Raw genomic sequence first — 24,939 nt, 5'->3', positions numbered from 1 at the left:
TCAACAAAACACATCCTATGTGAGATTAATCGGATATTTATATTACATCAACTTTATATTACGTCTTATCTGCACAAAATGACGTGAATGCACAAGCGAACCTGACTGTGCTGGTCAGAACATGTAATCTCTGTTTTGGACGCGCTATTCCCACAACAATGCGCTGAAATGGCAACTAAACCAAGATAATTCACAACGTTTTATTACAATAGTGTTCTCATTATAATGTCATTTATGACATTTTAATTAAACTTTCAAATTCCGCATAAACTTCGGCAATTAGCTCTCGCTCTGCTATGAGAAAAACTGTGCGCGCTCTTTGGTCATGGTGAGCAGCCAATAGCAACGTTGCTAATTAATGTTTCTACTATCAATACATATCCCCATTTAAACCAACGCATGAACGTGATGTTATCTCAGATAACTCAATCCGGCGATACTAATCATAAACAACAGGTGTGTTCGAAGAAGCTATTTAGCCAGATCATGATTAGCTCGATGATATCATCCTTGGATGTGATCTCGGATGTATTTAGCGACGTACGAAGAACGGACCCCTGGCTTCTTGCAGCTTTGTTACCGTTCGGTCAGACAGAACAAGAAGTCTTCCAAACACCTGACTTGCTGAGTTTCATCTTGTTTTGCACAATTGAATGAGCTGGAGTTTCGGAAATTGCATTTGTTCTTGTTTTGCCTCCAGTGCCTTGCATGTAGGGGTGCTGTGGTTGAAGTGTCTGACAAGCTGCCCAGCTGTAATGATAACCCGATGCACAAACACATTAAAACTGTCATTAACCACCAGCTGCAGTGTATGCGCAAATCAGGCTACTGAGTCCTATTTCACCCATCCGGGAGAGTTTACTGCCACAATGTTTGTGAATTATCATAAACGCATGCAGACACTTTCCCAGTTAGTCATCAATTAGTTAAGCTGTGAGGTTGTCAGCTGTGTTTTGCCATTAAACTGGTGTTAACTTGTATTTGTCTTTTTTCGCTTTAGACCTGATGCCACTGAAAGAGGAGAGTCAAGAAGTGAATAATATGCAAGATGAAAATCATGATTTCAAGACTGAAGAGAAATCAATCATGAGACTTCACACTGGAGAAAAGCCTTATACTTGCTCTCATTGTGAAAAGAGTTTCAATCAAAAACAAACCCTTAAAGACCACATGAGAATTCACACTGGAGAAAAGCCTTATACTTGCTCTCATTGTGAAAAGAGTTTCGCTCAAAAACAAACCCTTAAAGACCACATGAGAATTCACACTGGAGAAAAGCCTTATACTTGCTCTCATTGTGGACAGAGTTTTGCACATAAAAGCAGCCTTAATTCCCACATAAGACTTCACACTGGAGAAAAGCCTTATACTTGCTCTCATTGTGAACAGGGTTTTGCATATAAAAACAAACTTAAAGTCCACATGAGAATTCACACTGGAGAAAAGCCTTATACTTGCTCTCATTGTGGACAGAGTTTCAATAAAAAACAAAACCTTAAAGTCCACATGAGAATTCACACTGGAGAAAAGCCTTATACTTGTGCTCATTGTGAACAGAGTTTCAATAAAAAACAAAACCTTAAAGTCCACATGAGAATTCACACTGGAGAAAAGCCTTATACTTGCTCTCATTGTGGACAGAGTTTCAATAAAAAACAAAACCTTAATGTCCACATGAGAATTCACACTGGAGAGAGTCCTTTCACCTGCCAACAGTGTGGAAAGAGTTTCACTCAAAAACAAAGCCTTAAAGTCCACATGAGAATTCACACTGGAGAAAAGCCTTATACTTGCTCTCATTGTGGACAGAGTTTTGCACATAAAATCAGCCTTAATTCCCACATGAGAATTCACACTGGAGAGAAACAGTTTATTGGAAGAAAAAAAAACTTTCACATGTGATCAGTGTGGAAAGAGTTTCACACGTAAAGTAACCCTTGACTGCCACATGAGAATTCCCACTGGAGAGAAACAGTTTATTGGAAGAAAAAAAAACTTTCACATGTGATCAGTGTGGAAAGAGTTTCACACGTAAAGTAACCCTTGACTGCCACATGAGGATTCACACTGGAGAGAAACGTTTCATCTGTAAACTGTGTGGCAAGAGTTTTTCACAAAAAGGAAATCTTAATGCTCACACAAGTACTTGCACAGGAGAGAAGCGGTTCACGTGTTGAAAATGCTGTCTTGCTGTGAAATGGCACAATGTAACTGAATGTTTATATATAAAATTACAAAAACTGAATGAAATAAGCACATTACAAAATTAAATTTTTTAGTGAGAGAATCCATTGGTAATGTTTTCAATCTGGACTTGAATATGGCCACTGTTGGGGCTCATCTGGTAACATCTGGACACTATATCATCACGGACACTATATCACCCCATCACAGACACACAGTCAGCATCTGGTCTCTCAATTGGATTACCTTGTAAAACTGTACGAGTAAGACAAAAGAAAGACTCTTCATGACCAATTTGAAACTTCCAGTCTATTTATCTGGATGTTCATGTTCATTAAGATCTGGGGAGTTGCCTGGCCACAGATCCAAAATGGCAATGAAGTTTACACTGAGCCACTTCATTATGATGTGATGTGACTTGACATGAAGGCCAAGTATGGTAGCCCATACTCAGAATTTGTTCTCTGCCTTTAAACCATACAAGTTATTCCACACACATTAGGAGTAATGAGTAGTGAACACACACACACACACACACCCGGAGCACTCAGCCATTTGCTGCTCACGATTGCCCCAATTATCACTCTTGCCTTGTGACATGGTGGTCCATCATGCTGGAAAATGCTACCCTGGTAATCCAGAGTTCTCGCGAGAGCACAAGTTGAATTTGCTCAGCGAGTTACTCTGGTGTCGAGTAATGATGCTCATTAAATATGCCCCTCGATCTGAGCTGCACCAATCACATCGGGTTATCTAATATAGGCGGGCCAGAGGCGAGCTAAACAGATGACGATAGCGCTGTGACGTCGAAGTCATTAGTAAACATTGCAAGAAGGCTATGGATGAATACCAGTTGTTTGAAACGTCTTTGGCTGCTACAACGAACGAGTTAGACTTGGCTTTTTATCTAAAACAGGAACGGAAGGCGCAGCTCGAATCGTTCCTTTGCAAGAAGGAAATTTTTACTGTTTTGCCGACCGGATACGGTAAGAGTATAATCTACTCGTTAGCTCCGCTGGTAGCTAAGCGTATGGGGTTTATTGCTGTGATTGGTCGTAGTGTTCAAATGCATGCTTGGTGCCGCCCCTCGAGCTAGGCGATTTTCATTAGTTGACGCCAGACCATCAATCTTTTAGATTTAGGTCTGGATTTCCAGGCTAGGAAAATGCAAGGATCATCATCAAATTGCTCCTGGGCAGAATTGACCCTTCGCAGGGAGTTTAATTGACAGGCAATCTGACCAATAATAATCTGCCGAATACGCCATTTTTGTCCGACAAAGCAGTCAGGAGAGTTAGTCCACAGAGGTGGTTCGTGGACAAACGCCCATACAAATACGCTGCCATTGGACTCATAGTGCCCCCGAGGGTTAGGTCAAGGTCGCCAGAAGCATGTGAAGGCTTTTCACCTGACATAGCACCCCTTATTACCACCATGTCCATCAGTGCTGATGTCCCACTGGTCGAGTCAGGTTTGGGCAAAGTTCAGGAGGGCAGCCCGATCTCTTACCAGCAGCCACTGCGAGTCAGTGGTCAATCATGTTACTCCACACTGGAGCTCCTCCACCCCCACCTCTGCCCTTGAGTGGCTACAGATTGGAGCCCACTCATCGCCAGTTTGTGTGCAGTCTCCACCAGCAACTGCATCTGCAATCTCTACAGACCAACTTGAAAATGGCAAGGGGAATAGAAGTGGCAACAAGGGACCAGAGTATGTCTGTGGAGTGGCATCGGGTCAGAAAGATGAGATTAACATCTCACTTTAGGGAGGTTTGTCATGTTTGTGGTCAGACATCAGCAGAACATCTCGCTGAAAGACTGTTCAGGGATGTGGCCCAAACATCGGTCATGAAAAGGGGTCTGGCATTGGAGCCACAGGCCATTAAAGAGTACTGTAAAGTGAAGAACAACAGGTACTGGCCTTGTGGCTTCGTCATACATCCTGATGCCCCCTGGTTAGGATCTTCTCCCGATGGTGTTGTTTTTGACCCCACAGACAACCCACCCTTTGGCCTGTTGGAGGTAAAATGCCCCAATGTCCAGAGTTATGTTGACTGCAAATACCTGAAGCTCCACAATGACTCCATGAAACTGTAAAAGCAGCACAGTTACTACTGGCAGGTCCAAGGGCAACTCCTGCTGACAGGTATGGACTGGTGCAACTTAGTTGTTTTTGCAGAGGAGGACATGGTCATTCAAAGGATCTACAAGGACCCAGAGGTGGCTGCAGTCATTAGGGAGAAGGGGGATTTTTTTCTTTTTCTACTTTTACTTATCATGTTCCATGAAAACTTGAATGTGTAAAATTGAAACTCATAGTTCTCATTACAAAGTACACATGCACGTGTCTGTAAATAGTTTCATGTTTATTATGTATGTAGTTTTCATTATAAACCTATACAAGGTGCCTTGTTATTGTTAAGTGCTCAGCTCAAAGACAGATGCCGCTATTTCTGTGTACAGTTATATGTCAACAGTTCTCTACAGACCCATGATGTTCATCCAGTACTGACTTAAAGGTGCTGTAAGCGATGCCACGCGTTTTTTAGGCCCAAACATTTTTTGTCACATACAGCAAACATCTCCTCACAATCCGCTAGCTGCCTGTCCCCTGAACACACTGTAAAAAAACGCGGTCTCTGTAGACACCACAGGCTCCACAAACGGCAACAAAAACAAACTGGGCTCACCCGCACCATGAAACACAACAAACAGTGCTCCAGCCAATCACCGACAAGAAGTATTTGAGGGGTGTGGTTTGGGGGTTAGTGCGCGTGCACATGAAGGGGGTGTGGAGGAGAGGGAAGTTTGAATTATGGCCGACACGACCAAAGAGACGACGTTCCGATGAACAAATTGCAAAGAAGAGGGACAAGGATAAGGGACGAGGATAAGGAACGCGCAAAATACCGAATTTACATCGGAAAAAACTTCGAAAGGTGGCGAGAACTCCGCCGGCAGAAGGGCTTCCTTCTCTGTTTTTGCAGAACAGGTAAATCCATATTTCTTTCTAAACTGACGTTCATGTTCGCCAAACCAACACAAGGATGTAATTAGCTAGAACTATGCAGTCAGCGTTAACTTTGGTGAATACAACATATAACGTTATGTTTCTAGCAGCTAGCGATCAATCTCTATTGTAAATGATCAAGCAAATTCACAGTAGGGCGACAATTTGTGTGAATGATTGTTTTCATCCACTCTTTGTTATGAATTTGAATGTTCATTTATAGGCTGTTGACAACTTTGACTAAATTTGTTTACGACGCCGCCGTTGTTTATGCTGACTGGGAAACGCGAAGCTACGTTATCTTGCTATTATTGCGTCCTTGTATGGGAGCTATAGTTATAGCTTCAGGTGGCGAAACGATTTTAAAATAATGTTTCTCTTTTTCTGCATTCTGTTCTGCAATATATAAAACCCTTTATCTAACTTGGCGACATTACACACTGAATGAAGTATTCAATGTAAACTTGTAAACAATGTAAACTCAGTAAAACTTAACTTTGTTTGTAGTGACTAGACTTTCCTTTATGCCGGAAGGGAGGGGAGGAGGGAGGAGACGGGATGAGGAGGAGGGAGGGTCTAGCTAGCCTCCGTTTTGTTTGACAACAATTCGAATGTCAACAAGAAGTTACGACTCCCAGCATCGCTTAGAGCACCTTTAAGGGTGTACTCACACTAGCCAGTTTGAACCGTGCCCGAGAGCGTTTGACCACCAAAGCGCGGTTCGTTTGACTAGTGTGAGTGCTCCGAACCGTGCCCGGGCGCGGCTCGATTAGCCGGCCCTGGCCCGCTTGGAAGAGGTGGGCCAGAGCACGGTTCAGTTGGACTCGGGCGCGGTTCGCATGCAGTGTGAGCGCTAACCGTGCTGGACTCCATTGTGTTCAGTGAGAGCGCCGCTCTTCCTGTTTATCCCGAAACCGTCGCACCATAATGAAGTAAGCGTGCTCCGGCACGAATGATGAAACCCTATGTGAGTGCAGGCCAGAGGGGGAGTGGGGAGGGGGGACAATCGTACTCGGGCCCGGTTCATGGCAACCGTGCCTAGTGTGAGTACACCCTAAGTCATACAGTTGTGTATGTGGCCCAATGACGTGACGTGCAATTTTGATGTCCAAACCCCTTTAAGAAGTCAAAATAAGGAAATGTTTAATAAAAAGCACATTTATTGAATCTATTGATCTCTGTTTATCAAATGATATGAACATATATTGAGGGTATTACAAAGTGTAAGAATTATTAGACATTATAGTCACATAATGTCATACCGGATAACTGTCCGGACCTTAGAGTGACATACAAAAAAGCCAAACAAACTGTAAAAAATCGAATAAACCCTAACATCTCTGCCACAGGCATTATTGTATGAGTCTTGACAACAATATATTTAAATATTACTAAGAATATGACATCCAGTTGATTGTTATGCTTTGGAGCATTCTGTCCCAAAACTGGCTGTCAGCCAATGTCATACGGGATAACAAGCAAACTGGAGCAATTTTATTGTGAATTTTATTTTGACACGATGTGAGACAGCATGTTACACGATCAGGAAGACCCTGAAGGACCCCCAAACAATGGTGAAAGGTAAGCATGTCTTTCATAAAATGGGTTTAACTTACCCTTTTTCCTCACTAGCACACTATGTAGTAAAATCCTGTGTCATATGGGATAACGCTAAAATAACATATATAATGTGCATTTTATGTAAATATGTTTATTTAGCATGAATATACATATTTGGAAGTTGAAGGTAAAGGTTGCAGATTTCTATAGGTAGCCAAAAAAACTGCCTGATTAAGATTTAAACTGAGTTTTGTCATACCGGATAACAATTTTGTCATATAGGATAACAGTTATTTTCTGTTAGCCCATAATGTCATCCGTTATCTTGGATGACATGTGTTTGACAATATATTCTTATACAGTTTTCAGCTTTAATTTGTATAATTTCCATTCAAATTGTGATATTAACATATCATTAACATTGTTTAGTTGAATATTAGCAAATTATATAATTCATAATAATATTCAATTACAATTACATTTAATTATTGTCCAACCTGTCATATTGGGGAATCTGCCCCTTTAATCTGTCACCATCCAATCTAGTGACATCATCTTGCTTTTTTTTTTCTCTCTTCAGTGGCGGGAAATTCAACTGAAAATTCAGTTGGAAATTCAACTGAGGTGAGTGAGTAGCTTAATTTCCTACTGTAAAATCTTTCATAGGTTTGCTTACTCACTCTGCCCAAGCTTAACATTACCTTCTGGCATAAAATATTACACAGTAATTAGTGATTAGAATAAAATGTAATATTATAGTTATATGTGTTTTTAACTATAGCAAAATCTCTTTAACAACCAGCTATGTAGTTAGCTAGTCCTGGTTTGTTGTAAGCTAATATACTGAATAGTATACTGAAGCTCCCTCCTTAACAGTTAATGTGTACGTACAGTTTTAACATGTTGAATATTTTGATTTCTAGATGCCATTGTCAAACAAAGAGAGAGCAGCAAGGTTCTGGGCTCTGAAGAATGCTGACCCATTGGCTAGGGAGGAGCTTTTGAAAAAGAAGAGAGAGAGGTATTGCTTTGTAATTGAGAAACGAAGTAACAAATGTAGTTCAATAAAAGAAAAGCTGAAATAAGTCAAAATACACTTTCACTAATCTCAATTATATCATCTTTTTTCTTTGTTATCTTTCATCTAGCTACCACAGACGTAAAAAGTCAGGGATGGTTCAGCAGCCAATTAGATGCCTTGATGTGCTTGCTGCAAAAAAAAAGAGGAAACAGTGGAGGCAAAACCAGCGGGACCATAGGGAAAGATCGAAGCATTTAAATACAGTGCTAAACTTTACCCCTGACTCTATTAATGACAGTGTGGCGGAACCTGAGCAGCTTCATCAAAATCAGCCACATAATCCACAGCCAACTCCACCTCACCCTCATGCCTACCAAAATGAAGAACCCTCACCTCACCCTCAGCAGCACTCCCCTCCAATAAGATCATCAACTCAAGACAGAAGCAATATTAACTCTAAACTGAAAAGGGAGAAAAAGGTGTTCAAACAAAACATGCTCATAATGGAAATGCAATTAGCTCAGCAAAAAAGAAAGTGAAAAAATGCGCAAAAGTCAAAAAAGGTTGTATCAGTTGAAGACTGTGAATGAGAGGTACAAGCCAAGGGGGGGAAAGAAACTGGCAGCATCAAAGAAAATAGAAGTCAGTAAATTTCTTTGTAGAGATAACAACAGCCAAATTCTCCCTGGAAAGAAAGACACCGTGACCAAAGGAAAAAATAAGCTGCAGCGCAGAGTGCTCTTAAGGAATCTGAAGGAACTCCACAGTATGTACAATGAAGAGGTGGGGAAGGAGTTAAAAATATCATACAGACAGTTTGTGCGCCTGCGACCCTTCTTTGTGACAGAGCCAAGAACAAGAGATCGCAACACCTGCGCTTGTCTTGATCATGAAAATGTTAGACTGCTTGCAGAAAAGCTGTACCATAGTGGAGTTCTGGGAACATCAAGCACATCATCACTTCTCTCACAAATAGCATGTGATCAGAAGAAAAAGGATTGTATGTATCGCATATGTCCACAATGCTGCTACTTTGAGATAGAGGTGACGTTACCCGAAGACAAAATCTCAAGGGAAACTACATGGCAGCAATGGAGAAGAGAAAAAGTAAACAAAGATGACAAGGTTTACACCAACTTTGTTAAGAAGGTGGAAACAGGGTCATGGGAAGAGCTTGTTAAATCCTTCAATCAAGCACTAGATTTGCTTGCAAAACACCACTTCAATTGGCTTCATCAGCTGGAAGAATGCAGAAAGCTCAAAGAAAACCTCAGTGACACAGAGGTAGTTGTCCACATCGACTTCTCTGAAAATTATGGATGCAAGCTAAGCACAGAGATCCAGGCCTTCCATTTTGGTGGAAGTCGAAAACAGGCAACCATACATACCTGTGTGGTATACACAAAGCAGGGGTGCAAGTCGTATGCCACCATCTCAAACAGCCTCCGTCACGATGAAAGAGCTGTCTGGGCACATCTTGAACCAATCTTTAAAAAAGTGAAGGAGGAGAACCCAACCATAAAAAAAGTTCACTTCTTAAGTGATGGCCCAGTGACACAGTACCGAAATAAAAATAACTTTTATCTTCTGAGCACAGTTCCTTTCCTTTGGGGATTTGATGAAGTCACATGGAATTTCTCTGAAAAATCCCATGGGAAAGGGGCCCCTGATGGAGTTGGAGGAGCCATGAAACGTACAGCTGATGCCTTAGTGAATATGGGTAGAGACATCCAGACCCCAGAGGAACTTTACAGGGCTCTCAAGGAGAACAGCTCAGCAATAGATCACTATTGGATTCCAGAGGAGGATGTGACCAGATATGATGAATCTGTACCAAATAAATTTCGGTTGCGACGTCGGGTGACCAAAATTCAATGTAAATTCAACATCTAATGTCAATGTTAAATTGATGTCCAATACCGACGTCAGCTGACGTTGATATTTTGTTGTTTTTGCGTAACCAAAATAGTCAATGTCACAATTCACTTGACTTCAACCCGATTTTCATTTTCAAGGTTTTATTGATATATTTTTATAAAATGTCTGTTGTATAAAATTACTGTAGATGTAATCTGTATACTCATTGAACACTTTTTTTGTCCAACTATTAAGAAGTAAGATAAAAGTTATTGTTCAAGTGTAGTGTAACTGAAATATTGTAAATATCATAAAACATCTTTATTTCATAAAAATAAAGCATAGATGTCCACAGTGGTCTGAAAGTCCCAATCCCTGCAGTATTTTTTATTTATTTTGAGTATGATTTAAATAGGTTGCTGTAAGCTATCATGGCATGTTCCCAAAATTGCCACTAGGGTGCTGTAAAATGCCAATTGCTATTCTATCTAGAATTTATTATTATGAACATCACCTTTGGGTCACATCACCATACAGCTTTTGTCCCCCCCACTTTTATAATGGCTGCTACGCCCCTGACTACAGGTCTGAAATCCAAGCAATCATCTCTGAGCCAGAGCCATACTCTAATCGCAGTGCTCAACTGTGCAACCAAGATTGGAGAAGGTTTAACGAGATGAGGTAATAACCTGCAACTGCATGCAAAATTCCATTGGTTGTCGTTTTATTCTAAATGCTTCTGTTATTTTAGACAATGTCTATAAAAAATGTAGTGTTCATTTAATGAAATTTAGTGATTCAAGGTACTTCAACCCATTAATAATATTTTTATTTATAAATATGTTGTTCAATTACATGCTTTTGTAAATTTGTTGTTCAAATAAATGATGTTCAGTGAAATGGTGAAATGAGTGAAGGTCGCCTACTTTAACCCTACATTGTTTATGAATATTGATGCAGAGTTACGATCATCAATAAAATATGGTTCAAGGTACTTTTCAGTACTAAATTAAACCTAATGTTGAAAAGTTGTGCTGTTTTTATATTCATAAACATGAAAAAAATGTTTAAATGTATTTGTATACTTGCCAAATCTGGGAGGAAACCTTCCAAGGAAGAGTTTGTGTGTAACAGTTTACACTGAAAACCACATCTGTATTTCTTTACAGTGGAGCCTAATTAATTTCCTTGGAAAAACATTGCATAACATAAACATTAATTATTTATAAACATTATTATGTGTAAGTGTTGTAAAAATGACAATTCATGTGTTAACTCATATGGTGTCATACCGAGTAACAATTTAAGTCAGGCGGGATAACGCTGTTTTTTTCCATTGAAATGCATAATTTCACTTCATGGAGTTGAGGAAACAATAATAACATGATACCAAGTCCTGTAAAACATTTTCAGACATTTTGCATTTTAAACCACATTGCAGTTTTAAAATGTGGGTAAAGAACTTGAACAAGTAGGGTCACGTTTAAAGATATCACAATATAATGAGAAAAAAATAGTTGTGCAATTATTTTTTTCTGAGCTCTAAATATTGTTTACTGCATCACTTTATATATTCATTAAGTATTATTGATTTGAAAAGTTTTAATATTATAATATTTAGAAAATGCATTAACGTTATCCCGTATGACATTTTGACTGGTGTCGTCACATGATTCTCAGTTAAACCGCTTAAAATACATTGTTTAAAATTGAGATTTTAGTAATAAGTAAAAAACATCCCCATAAAGATAATAACTACTTTGATGTGCAGTTTTAACCTATTTGAATTTTTTATCATTTGAAAACCTTATTTGTCACTGGCCCATGTACAAACATAACTAAAATATACATGCCTGTAGCATGCTTGTGCATATAGTTATCACTACAAACCTATACATGGTGCCTTATGTTACTGTTGGGTCTTTAGCTCATTTACAAATGCAACTATTTATTTATAAAAATGTCTGATGTATTTGTGGCCCATAAGAGGCAATACAATTGAAGGTAAACATCAAGTAAACGTACAGTGTGTCAAGGCACAAAGAGAAAAGTCCAAACAGTCTGGTATTGAATAGAGACGTATCACTGTTGGGTTGCCCATGCCTTGACCAGGGGCCCATACTGGTAATTTACCAGGAGGCAAGCAACTGAAAACAGCTGGTCAAGAGACCCAGACTCTGGACAGAGGTATGACCTTTTCAAACAGTTTGTTCTCCTTGACCCTCCTGATGCACCTCTCAGCGTGGACTCTGAGGCGGGCAATGGACTGAGTGCGCTGGACATCCTCTTTGGCCATCTGGGTGTTCTTTACCAGGAAGGCAGGTCGGTAAACCTTTTGAGTTTTTCGTTTTCCCTCGTCAGCTCATAAACTACCACGGAGGTGTTGGGAGTGACACAGTAGTCGTGGTCGGTAACGGTGACTTCCATAGGCTGAATGCTGTCCTCTTCTTCAGACATGTCCGCCGGCAGTAACTCTGAGGTCTCGGGCGACGTTGCCGGACATTGAGCCTGGGTGCCAGAAGAGAAAAACTGTTCTAGGAGAACAGACATGGGACTGCACCCTTCTTTAAACGTCTCAGTCCCACAAAATCCCCAGGTAGAAAATGAACACTGCAAACTCGAGTACCGTCAGTCGGGGAGAAGTTCTCCCGCCGAATCTTTTCTGTCCACACAGTTCACCTCTTCATCCACAGGGAAACGATGGAAACTCAGGATGGAATTACACCACGATTAATTGGTACACAGCAGTGAAGAGAACTCTTCTTTACTTGGTGCTGAAGTTTCAAATGCTTACTGGCTTTAATACCAAACAGACTCATGTTTTTTTTACAGTACGCTGTACAGTCGTTCAAGTACGCTAGCTATCGACGGAAGCAGTGGCCGGAAGTGGTCCAGCTCACCGCAGATAACCTGGAAATTCATTCATCCATTGTTGTGCACCTAGCGAATTTGATGATCCTTAATATCAAGAACACAGCCGTGCACTTTCATGCACACTCTGTACTTGGCGTTCTTGAGTATTGGAATTGAACTTTGACAGTTGATGATGAGTTAATAAAATATAAGCAAAAGAGTATGTAGCACAACTAATATGTAGTTCTATTTAAATAAAAGACAAAACAAAGTATAATAAAACTGTTTCATAAACTAACATTTTATTATTATACAATAACAAGTTTTATCAATCAAATGAAACCTTCATTAACCCCGTGGGGCCGGCGCAATATGCTAGCTTTTTTTCTTATCAAAAGAAAGAGAGAGAGAATGCGAAAGAGACTCAAAATACTCTGTTGACTTTGATCTTACATACAAGTGTCATACATCGATCGATCCTGTTAAGTGTCTATTTTTTTTGTGTATACTCACAATAAAAACAAAGTGTAGTGCTTTTTGCCAAATAAAGAAAATAAACATGGTGCAAGTTCTGCCATCTCTCTGTCAGTGAAGTCCATTCTGAAACGCGTCCGAAAATGAACTGTAACTCAGCGAATACTCAGTCAAACAGACACACTGGCATGAGGCTTGAATTCTCTTCTTTTAAATGAAGTCATTTATATAAAAAACAAATATTCTCAGTTTATGTAATATGTATGAAAAGAGAGAGATGTCAGTCGTTCTCATATCAGCTCATTAAGTTTTAATGTGACCTCGCCCCAGGGAGGGCGCGCGCTATTCAAACGCAAATGATCTGAGGCATCCATGCAATCCTGTGAACGACCACAATCAGCTGGATAACACACACCGCGAGTAATCAGAGTCATGTACTTTACGACGCTGTGAGGAATAATACTATCTGAATAATAATTCTGGAAAATGTACCTTAGAAGTGCTGGAAGTTTCATTTCGAGGATCAACGGATCCAGCTGAGGAATAGGTCAGTTCAATATTTGCTTTGTTCTAATCGCAATAGTGTCTGTACACGCAAAAAGACTGTTTTAATATGAATCGCGTTTCTGTGTGTGAATGAATGAACGCACAGATGTGTGCTGTTGTGTAGCTACTACAGCTGGCAAAAATACTGTTTAAATATGAATCGCGTTTTTGTGTGAATGAATGAACAGCTTTTACCAAACTCTATTGCTATACTGAGATGAGTAAAAATCGACTAGAAAAACCGGATAGATTATAAACTATCACATCAACCACATCAAATATGCTTATAATGTTGCCAATTTCTGCTCATATGTTAATATATATACAGTATATATATATATATATATATATATATATATATATATATATATATATATATATATATATATATATACACATTATGTTTTGTCAAAAATAAAGTCATCAACTAAGATGTTATTATAGTGTTTGTTCCAATGTAGGCTATATTCAAACTAATGAATCCTTAACTTTGAAATACGTATGATAAAATGTATACTTTAGTTTTTACAAAGAAAGATTACACTGGAAATATTGTAAAAATGTTAATTGTTGTTGTAATTGTATAACCTTTTTAATAAAATAGCAAAAAAATATAAATACAAGGATAGATGTAATGTAAACAAAATCTTAAAAGGTCAATATAAGCCTTCTCTTTAAATTATTTTGATTGTGTTTTATTAGTGACACATTTGGGTAGAGAATATATTCCCAAACTTTCTGAAAATACGGTATGAGAATTAACTGCACAATTACTAGAAATGTTTACCTTGGATATTATACAATTTGCAAGCACAATTTGTGGAAAAACAACAACAACTGTGTTTCCAACTGTGAACCAATTTTGTCTTTTATATATATATATATTGATTAATTAATTAATTTAGTCCTTGCATTCTTTCTTGTGGCTCAGTGACACACCTGAATGAAAGGCTCGTTGTCTTCTCAGGTGTGAACCACTCAATATTCATGATGGTGTTGGATCGTTCACGCCCACTCGCATATTGCCTTTCCAAATAAAAAGTGTCTTACAAAATTTAAATCAATGTAGTGTTTTATGTGAATGATTAGGCAGGATGATTTTCACATCATTTTGAATAAAAAACTGTAGGCAACAAAATGCATTATTCAGAAGTCTTCTGGACACATATTTAGTATGTGTTTTGTGGCCTTATTTCAGAAACTTTCATTTTTTGTTTTTTCAATAACCATGCATAAACATTATTCTCTCAAAAATACAAACATATTATGGTAGCCCTGTTTGTGCTAAATAGCAACATGACATCATGACTTTGCGTAAACATACACGCCACTTTCAAGTCAAAAGTGGCGTGTTATCTATACGCATTTTGAGATATCCGCGTGTATGTTCACGCCGAAACGAACCGTCATCTTCCGCGTGTATGTCTACGCCGTTAAATGTCCGAGCGAAACGGAGCAAAATGTACGTGAAATAATCATGTTGGTCCCCTTTGGAAAACGTGTAGATGTCACAGTTTAACAGCCTCAGACGTGAATCTTACACGTACCATTATCCCCGGACGTTTGCTAATCCTACCCCTAAATCTAATCATAACCATTTCTTAAAACTATAGGCTACAATTATAAAGAAAAACAACAGACAGACAAGTATAATCACAATAATTTATTTAATGAGAAAATGTCAAAATCGGTACCAAAAGTTGTTCACGTGACGATGTGTCGCAGTCCTCTCTGGCAGTGGTTTTGTATGAGGTAACAGACAGAGCAGAATTTAAGTTATTAATTCAAATCCATGAAAATGTTAATCCGTCTTCGGTTCGGTTCGGTTCGCTCTGAGGGCTGCGCGGCAGTGCGCGCTTCATTTCAAATGTGAATGTGCATGACGCAATCTGTGACGAAGCAGGCGAGGCGAGAGCCAATGAGCGTTTGATATTACTGCCTTAACAATAATAACCTGTCGCTTCTTGAGGGCGCAATTTTTGAATTTGAATTCATAACAAGCGCGGGGTTTGACGTTTACGGTCAAGATGACGATTACTGGATAAAGGGCTGAGTTTGGATCTTTTTCTTGCAAATAATATATGGATTCTGAAGGTTTGGATTACATCAAGCTAATAAAATTGGTGTATTTTGTGAATCGATGTTGTGTTGTAAGGTTAGTATTATTATGGTTCTATAGGAACCATAAATAAATTATTGTGATTATACTCGTCTGTCTGTTGTTTTTCTTTATAATTGTTGCCTAGGTAGTTTTAAGAAATGGTTATGGTTAGGTTTAGGGGTAGGATTCGTGGCTCAAACTATCTTTTAATGCCATATTGTTCATAAAAATGCCATTTTCCTACATATCTGTCCATTACGTTTTATCATTTTAATATTGTCCATAAAATGGGTATGTTTAGGTGTGGGAGTAGAGTTAAGGGATCTTACATTTATAATCTATACAATGGTATAGGAAATTGTACAGATATCTTCAAGATATGGCAAACGTGTATGGGCGTTAAACTGTGACATCTACACGTTTTCCAAAGGGGACCAACGTGATTATTTCACGTCTTGTCGTGATACCGGGGAATCGATCTTTTTTTTCCTAGGATGGTAGGAGAAGATTAACCCCAGTGACGGGTAGGTTTAGGGACTTTTAGGGAGTTGGGGTAGGTCATATCTATACAGTAATGTAACGTTAAGTCAACGGCGTTGATAAACACGCTGAAAAGCGATTATGCGTGTTGATAGCACGCCAAAAATGGAAATCGAATTGGCGTGTCATACATACGCCATTTCATGAGATCAGTCTGATGAGGAAGACTATGGTGAAGTTTAGGTGGTCAGGGGGCACCATAGGCACTTCGTGGCAATGAAGAAGAGGATAGGTGGTTAGGGGTCAAAATAGGCACTTCGTGGTACTGAGGAAGACTATTTCCTCAGTACCACGAAGCACTTTTGTTTAGCTATGCATTTACTGAATGAGCACTGTGCCACTGTTCGTCCGACTGTACTGTACTGTACTGTATTTCATTTTATTTTTCTAAACTGTTTTAATTATTCTTATTTCTTTTTATTATTTTAATTTCTTCTATGTAAAGCACTTTGAATTGCCATTGTGTATGAAATGTGCTATATAAATAAACTTGCCTTGCCTTGCCTATTTAGGTGGTTAGGGGTCACAATAGGCACTTTGTGGCAATGAAGAAGAGGATAGGTGGTTAGTGGTCAAAATAGGCACTTCGTGGTACTGAGGAAGACTATGGTGAAGTTTAGGTGGTTGGGGGCACAATAGGCACTTTGTGGCAATGAAGAAGAGGATAGGTGGTTAGGGGTCATAATAGGCGCTTTGTGGTACTGAGGAGGACTATGGTGAAGAGTAGGTAGTTAGCGGACCCCAAAAGCACTTGGTGGACCGCCCCGTAGTGCACTGGCACCCTCAGAGGTGTCCACACAGGGCCTATGGTAATTTATGGTAATTTTGGCTACTTTATATGCGATTTTAGAAAACGTCCACGCCACCATTGGAATAAGCAGCTCGTGTCGTCCATTTCGTGCATGCGGACCGCCGATTACCTAGGCTGACGATGGCAACTTAAATGAATGGGAAAATTCCCACGAACAGCCTAGGTTCCATTACTCTTCCAAAAAGAGCCACCTTCTGAAACTTTTTCCTGTATTCCAGGCAGGATTAATTTACGTCCACTGGATAATAACATTTAGGGCAGACACCCAGCATATTTGAGAAGAAAACCATGGGACAACGGTTGGATTTCTGTTTACAGGTGTAAGCAGTAACCATCTTGAATAAGACAAAATATTTAACTGGCAACTGGTCTCAACTGGCAAAAGTCTTTTTTTTTTTTTATTTAGCCGATGCTTTTTTCTAAAGTGACTTACTAATTAAAAATAACAAGCAATTTGTCATTGGAAAATTTGTAAATAAATACAAAGTAACAAAATACCTTGTCAAGGCAGTCAACTCCGCCTTTGGTCTTGTTGTAATACAAGATTATATTTGGCTTCTTGTCTTCTCCTGTGCTTGCTGCGACATCCTGATGAATTGTGCTCATCAAGAGCACATTTTTGTTTTGTTATTTTAAAAGCAAACATTGATGAAAATTTCTCTCTGCCCCTTGTTGTCACCAATGCAGATGGGAGCTCTGGCTTGTTTTTTCTCACCGTTCCAAGCATGGTCAGTTTTCTCTTGAGAAGATCTAGCACGAAAAACCTGCCCTCCCTGTGTCCGCATTACACAAGCTGGTTGTGGTCTCGTCATGGGGATTCACGCTTGCCAGCAGGAGCAGACCAATTAATCTCGTTGGTCCAGGGGTCATTTTGATCACGCGTTCGACAGGTGCTCCCCTTGTGACCGAGGAGGTGTAGCGGCAGTCCCCATAATTTCAAAATGTTTTGATTGGTAAGTGACTTCAGCAGGATCCTCTTCCTCAGAGGATAATGCAGAGTTTGAAAAGGATTATTTGGTCACTGATGGGGAAGACTCTGTTTCAGAGACTTGATCGAAGGACTCCTCTGAATCCCAGTCTGGCTCCTTCATCCTTACTGGATTCAAGTAAAAGATCCAGGGTCTCTGCTGCACTAAACATCTTTGCCATTGTGCCGCTCCAGAATCAACTGAAACAGATACTTCCACTGAGGTTCAAGTAGCATGTTGCAGACATGTCTTGTTTGGAAGCATCAACAAATCTTGCAACAGGACTTTGATCTGACTTTGAATCTGGATAAGAAAGTATGTGTCTTTCAGATCTACTGGTAACAATGTCCTGGGCAAATCTGCAAGAGGATTTGTTTCAAAGTTAGCATTCTTATCAGAACGCTTTTCAGACATCTCAAATTGAGGATGGATCTGAGACCGACATCCTTTAGAATGAGGAAGTAGAGGTTTGTAAAAGCCTGACTCACTGTGGGCTGTGGAAATTTACTCCACAGCGCCCTTCACTAGCGGAGCTTGTACTTTCGCTCAGAGGACTTTGTGTGAATCATAGCCTTGAAGCGGGAGGCCTGTGAGTGAACTGGAGCAAGTTTTGATTGTTATAACAGCGGAAGGGAGTGGGCGCACATTCTACTGGTGGGACAGACTCAGTATTGACTACAAACACAGCGTCACAAAAGTGAACACATGGTCGCTTTAGAGGTGGTCCGGCCTCGGTGGGACTTAGCCGCCTCCTCTTTGAGCCTGAAACATCAGGGATCCTTGGGGTCCAGCACTAACTTAGAGAGAAGCCCCTGGCACCAGGGAAACAGGTAGTGCTTAGTGGAAATTATGGGTGGAAGCACTGCTTCACCTTGTGTTCTGTCTTGGGCTGGGGCAGGGCAAGAGTGGAAGCTGGCTTGGTGTCTTCCTCTTTGGCTGTGCCGCATCGGCTGCAATGACTTCTGGGCCACTGTAAAAAGCTCAACTAAGCTGTTCACCGCAGAACCGTACAGACCAGAATGATAGGGAAGTCAAGGAGGGCTGTCTTGTCGAGGTCGTGCCGAAACAGTTCGACTGTGGGGGAAGGAGGGGCTCTGGATGAGGAGCTGAAAAAGACCAGAAAACAGGCAGAGATGTCAGACGTCGGTGACGTCCACAAGGGTGGAGTAGATGGTGGTAGCATCCATGGAGGATTGGCCGGTTGGAAAATGCACTCGAGGACCACCAATCTTGCCATGGGACGACCAATCATTTGGGCCTAGGGCTGGGCGATAAAACGATAACGATAATTATCGCGATATAATTTTTCTCGATAAAACGATATCAAGAGGTCGATAAATGTTTGATAATGTTTATGCGCCAAAAGTGGAACTAAACTCTTTTGAACCGCGCGCCAAACGGACCATTTATCCGCTCGGCTCAAAGTCCCCAGCCGGCATTTCAACGTTGATTCACCGTTGAAACAACGTCAGGTACCATGGTTGAATCAACGGTGAATTACCTTTCGATTTTGCAAAACGGATCAACGTTGATATTGTGACGTCGTTTCACCGCGGAAGAAACAACGTTGATTCACCGTTGAAATCGCGACGTCGTTTCAGTCTTACCTTTCGGGTTATGGTCTTCTGTCGACGTTGAATCAACGTTGAATTACCTTTCGATTTTGCAAATTGAATCAACGTTGATATCGTGCCGTTGTTTCACCGTCTTACCTTTCATCATGGGATAATACAATTGTACATTCAATTACAACCTAGTTTGCAGTTGAAACATGAGTCATGACAATGCTGACTGAATTTGTGATTAACTGTCCATACTCTACACTAAAAATTGTTAACTGTCAAATGACTGGCAGCAATGGCTTAATTAAACACATTAAATAATGAGTTAACACATGCTCAAGATTGTAAAACAAGTTTTATTCTGAAAAAACAAGTCTAAAAATACTTTCTAAAACAGATGAAAAACATCTCAAACTTTAAATTGCAGCGTTTTCGAAGCAATGTTAAAAACCTGTAGAAGTAAACATCTAAATGGAATATTTAAAGACAGTTTTTGTTCAATTACAGTAACCCTTAAATTAAACATTTAATATTAAAAATGTACAGTAAAACATTTTTTTTTTTTTATTCTCAATAAAATGTGACAGCCTTGTGCAGTGCTCCGACAGAGTCCCAGCTCGAGGTCCATTCCGATGCCATCACTTCCTCTTCACTTCTTGCCCGCTGTCTGCTACTATCCTATAAATAAAAGCAAAAACACTGAAAACTGAAAACACTGAATACAAAATAAATCATGTACAAGATTTTCACTTTACAGTTCAATTTTTCGGGTAGAAAACAAAGTATACAACACTATCCATTCTAAAACACATATGTATTCAGATGTACATTTACACAAGAAATTCTTCAGAGCCCCAAGGTGGAATTGTAAAAAATGTAATATTACTCCCATGTGTCAGTTACGGTTACTATAATCATAAGGTCATGATTTCATCCTTAAAACAGATGAAGAAATCAACAAATTGTGGTGTTGAGCTGAGAGGGTTGAGGTGTGTTGTTCTTTATATCTTTCAATGCAGGTTTTTATTGTTTCAACAATTATATATTTCTGATATTTGTGGACAAACATTACACTGTTTTAATTCAGAATCCTAACCATACATTGTACTAATTAAAAGTAATTTATTAAATCAAGTAAAATAAAAAAAATAACACAAAAGGCCAATGAATCCGTACCAGAAGTGATCCTCCACCAAATTGCCAGTAATCAGCTGGATCCTTGGCGAATCTGAAGGGGGGAAAGAAGAAATTATTCAATGAAAAGTCCTTAAAAAGCAGTATTTTTTTTTTTTTTATTCTTAAAATTCTTAAGTATCTTAAAATTGATTTCAATTGTAAAAACGTTTGCCATTATAACATTCACACAACATGAACTGTGTAATGTCATCTTTGAGACTGTTAGTATTACATGATTAAAAATGTAAACAAACACTTAAAGCATGGCAATCCCATCAGAAATGTGTATCATAGCAACCGAAGCACACACAAAAAAGCCAAATGGTACACCAAAATCAAACCATCAAATAATTTTACCTGCAGCCGCATTTATCCTATTATGACACGTATGAGGGTCTTTCCCTTAATGGTTTCCAGTGATTAAAGAAAGGACTGATGAAGGTGACATGAATCCACTTTCAGTGCGCCACTTCAACAGAAGAGAGACAAAAGGACAAAAAGTTACTCAGACTTTCTATCAGTAACGCAATGTCTTTACTTTAAAGATGAAAATCATACTTAATACTATATATTAATCCCCGTGTAGCTTTTCGAACAGTGGGTAAAATTGACCTACTGTAAGTGGTGAATGGGTCTTTCTGTTGGGTGTTCTCCCCCGATAAAAATCTTATTCCAATGCTTGATCTAAAAAAAAAAAAATAAACATATCTTTTCAATATCGTTATCAGTGTTTGAAGAGGTTATGTAAACTTCTAAATGATGGTTTTATCACTTTACTCATTCCCACGTTTTTTTTGTTTTTTTTTTACCTCTCATGCGTTTTTAAACTAACGTTAGCTGACAACATTAAACACATGACGTTACCAACAACAAAACACAGCAATGTCAGATGGTACTAACTTACATTGAAATACATGCTAATATCGCTACGCTAATGGTGAAGCAGTACAAAAACACACACAGAGATCACTTATTTATTTTATGAGGTTTTATGAGGTTCAGTCCCTAACGTTAGTTAAGGACTGAAAAATGTTTTCTTACCTGATATCGCCAGTATTTTTACAGACCACGTACGACCCCTTCCTCTGTTCACATTCCAGCTTTTGTTCTTCATTGACATATCAACTCAAATTCGCTCAAAATTTAAGAATTCAACAGGCAGATATAAAATAATCCAGGTCTGACCGAGTAATCAACGCAGGCAGCAGCTGCTCACCGACCGAGAGTAACGGACGTATTTTCAAACTTAAAATAGGCGCGCAGAGCCGCGCACATTCTCATTGGACAGTTTCCTGAAAGACAGACAGACTAACCAATCATGCTCAGTGGTGTAGGCTATTGAGTTTTATTTGCAGTCTGTATTAATTTTTAATTAATTGGTCAATGACATGACAGTGTGAATACTAATGCAATGTAAACTGCAAGCAGACAAAATTGTAAATTCACACAAAATCACATAAGGCAAAAGGTTTTGCTACACTGCTCTCTTGATGGTGAAAATATTATTGTTAATAATGATAATAATTGTATTTTAACATTTACACTGAAGAGCTGTTATGATAAAAAAAAAACATGAAATGCTAATTAATTATCATAATAATACGTTAAAAGGCAGATATTATGTGGCACTTGTGTTCGAAAACATTACGTTGTTTCAACGTACATATCTTGTAAAAATTTCAACGTTGATTTAGAAGTGTTTTTGTTAACCTTTTTCAACCATTGAGCATTAAACGTTATTTCAACGTTGTTTCAACGTCGAAACAACAACTGACATAATTTCAACCATATTTCAACGTTGAAGGTCGGTCATGTGCCGGCTGGGTCCAAACGGCAGCGCGAGCGCGAACTCACTAGAGCAGATGCGTTTACTCTGATCGTTCTCGTCGCGAGATCCAGTGAGAAGCGCTTGAATTCAGCGAAGAACACAAATGTCTCAGTGATTTAAACCAGTTTAAAGGCAGATGAAACAGCGCTGACAAACAGGAGAAACACTGTGCGCAACGATACAGTCAGAAGACTTTTCCGTCTACAAATTCCCATCATTTACCATGGATTTACTGTAACGTTAGCCTAGTAATATTAACTGCATCTGTAATATTAACAGCATCTGTGAAAATTGATAGATATAAATAGAAGGGCTTTCAGATCACTTCAATAGGACCAGCGGGCAGCATACTAGAGGCACGCAGCTCGCAAGTGGTTTTCTCTAGAATACCTTGTTCTCCTGATTTTTCAGTGCTGTATTTTAGTCAAGGTAAGGCCATCTTCGATTTTCTTGTTCTTTTGTAATTTTAATTTGACATAATCCTGTATTTCAGTTTGACGCATTGGCACTTTAGAGAAATAGCCGCGAACGAAACACATGTAACTGTTTATAGCAACCTAATTTGCACGTAACTTAAGCCGTTGCTCCTAGCACTTTAGATTTGACACATTTTGCCGTTATTGACTTAATTGCCCGAACGAAACAGCTGTACTCACTCAAGCGGTGAGAGCATTATCTGTATATCTGTGTAATTTGCACGCTGCCGCGGAAGCGTCAGCGGAAGCATTCAGCTCTCGTGTTCAGCCTCCTCGTGTGAAGACCGACTCGGGTAAAGACCAGCGACTCTACCTGCGCGACTCCACCGAGCAAGGACACCTGAAAGGCACTTAAGTATCTCCTCTTCCCTTCTTTTTCCCTCTACTTATCTTATTGTTCACCTTCATCAACATGTGCTTTCAATACATTCCTGTTATCTCTCGGCAACGTCCTTTCATCACGCGCAATAGACAGCGCAATACTGCCAATCTGCGTCCCATCCTCACATCCTCACACACTCCTCTCTCTCTTTCCGTGGGTCTATGGAATTGTCAGTCAGCAGTCAATAAAGCTGACTTCATTCCAGCCTTTGCATCTCATTCTACTCTTAGTATCTTGGGGCTGACTGAGACCTGGATCCGTCCAGAAGACTCAGCAACCCCTGCTGCTCTCTCTAGCAATTTCTCCTTCTCCCACTCCCCGCGCCAGTCTGGGAGAGGTGGGGGTACAGGGCTTCTCGTTTCTAACAATTGCAAATACTCCACGCTCTCTTCTCTATGCAACAACAACTCATTTGAATATCATGCTATTACACTTACAACTCCCATTAAAATCCATATTGTAGTCATTTATCGCCCCCCAGGTCAGCTGGGTAACTTTGTAGATGAGCTGGATGTGCTGCTGTCCACTTTCCCTGAGGACGGCACCCCACTTCTAGTCTTCGGTGACTTCAACATTCATCTCGAAAAGCCACATGCAACAGACTTCACCTCACTCCTAGCCTCTTTCGATCTCAAACGACTCATCACCACAGGTACTCACAAATCAGGCAACCAACTGGACCTGGTTTACACACGCAACTGCACCACAGAAAACATCCTGGTGACACCTCTCCACGTTTCAGATCATTTCCTCATTACTTTCAGTCTACAACTCTCTACCCCGGCACCACCACCCCCACCACCAGTCACTTTCAGACGAAACCTGCGCTCACTTTCCCCCTCCCATCTTTCCTCTGCCGTGTCATCCTCTCTTCCCCCACCCTCACAATTCTCATCTCTGGATGTGAATACCGCAACGGACACCTTATGCTCCACTCTAATCTCTTCTCTAGACATTATCTGCCCCCTCTCCTCCAGGCCAGCACGCGCTACTCCCTCTAACCCCTGGTTATCTGAGGTTCTTCGGGAACACCGGACCGAACTCAGGGCAGCGGAGAGGAAATGGCACAAATCAAAAGACGCATCTGACCTGAGTATGTATCAATTTCTCCTCTCCTCCTTTTCTGTCGATGTTCATGCTGCAAAATCTTCATACTTCCACAACAAGATCAACAGCTCCTCCAACACACGACTACTCTTCAAGACATTCAACTCTCTCCTCTGTCCACCTACACCACCACCTGCCTCCTCCTTAACTGCTGACGATTTTGCGCACTTCTTCACCAAGAAAACAACAGCTATCAGCAGTCAATTCTCAGCTCCACACACACAGGAACCCAGACCGACCCCTTCCACAGCCAATATCCCTCTGTCCTCCTTTTCTTCGCTAACCGAGGAAGAAGTATCTACACTTCTCCTCTCCAGTCACCCTACCACCTGCCCGCTTGACCCCATCCCCTCACACCTTCTACAAGCCATCTCTCCCACACTTCTACCATCACTCACACACATCATCAACTCATCCCTCCATACTGGCACCTTCCCTACAGCATTCAAGCAGGCTCGGGTTACTCCACTGCTCAAAAAACCAA

At 40.0% G+C, this 24,939-nt stretch overlaps 4 protein-coding genes and 1 long non-coding RNA gene across 8 annotated transcripts in view; 4 read left to right on the top strand and 1 right to left on the bottom strand.

Annotated features, from left to right (window-relative positions):
- LOC309503434 (uncharacterized protein) overlaps positions 1-24,939 on the top strand; it is a 124,552-nt gene that overhangs the window by 25,782 nt on the left and 73,831 nt on the right. The gene's annotated exons all lie outside the window — the stretch shown is intronic.
- Positions 1-24,939, top strand: part of LOC309503442 (uncharacterized protein) — a 149,859-nt gene that overhangs the window by 89,444 nt on the left and 35,476 nt on the right. For 3 of the 4 annotated variants that reach the window (XM_082176274.1, XM_082176273.1, XM_082176272.1), the window contains exon 3: positions 1,001-2,211. The exons of the other annotated variant lie outside the window; for it this stretch is intronic. In XM_082176274.1, the coding sequence (XP_082032400.1) occupies positions 1,001-1,902 (902 nt within the window). In that variant the 3' untranslated portion in view covers positions 1,903-2,211. Of the gene's footprint in view, positions 1-1,000; positions 2,212-24,939 lie in introns of those variants that run through there. 4 annotated transcript variants of the gene reach the window in all.
- On the top strand, positions 7,675-10,659 carry LOC309503395 (uncharacterized protein). Its single transcript, XM_082176212.1, has 2 exons — positions 7,675-7,774; positions 7,902-10,659. Exon 2 carries the CDS (start codon positions 8,318-8,320, stop codon positions 9,665-9,667), a length of 1,350 nt encoding a protein of 449 aa, XP_082032338.1. The 5' UTR covers positions 7,675-7,774; positions 7,902-8,317; the 3' UTR covers positions 9,668-10,659.
- On the bottom strand, positions 20,310-22,069 carry LOC309503556. Its single transcript, XR_014207725.1, has 3 exons — positions 21,279-22,069; positions 21,020-21,131; positions 20,310-20,714 (listed from the first exon to the last, which is right to left on the bottom strand). It is a non-coding gene; the product is annotated as an uncharacterized lncRNA (long non-coding RNA).
- Positions 23,019-24,939, top strand: part of LOC309502539 (uncharacterized protein) — a 187,265-nt gene continuing 185,344 nt past the window's right edge. The window contains exons 1-2 of the mRNA XM_082174943.1: positions 23,019-24,000; positions 24,301-24,644. Of these exons, the coding sequence (XP_082031069.1) occupies positions 23,379-24,000; positions 24,301-24,644 (966 nt within the window). The 5' untranslated portion in view covers positions 23,019-23,378. The remainder of the gene's footprint in view (positions 24,001-24,300; positions 24,645-24,939) is intronic.

Source organism: Leuciscus leuciscus (assembly GCF_965113295.1).
Source record: "Leuciscus leuciscus genome assembly, chromosome: 7".
Taxonomy (NCBI): Eukaryota; Metazoa; Chordata; class Actinopteri; order Cypriniformes; family Leuciscidae; genus Leuciscus; species Leuciscus leuciscus.
Note: the sequence above shows the minus strand (reverse complement) of the source record. Positions and strands in the feature narration are given on the sequence as shown.

Bases quoted from the DNA above. Each gene is read 5' to 3' on its own strand.
- LOC309503395 (XM_082176212.1), top strand. From the start codon at position 8,318: ATGCGCAAAAGTCAAAAAAGGTTGTATCAGTTGAAGACTGTGAATGAG.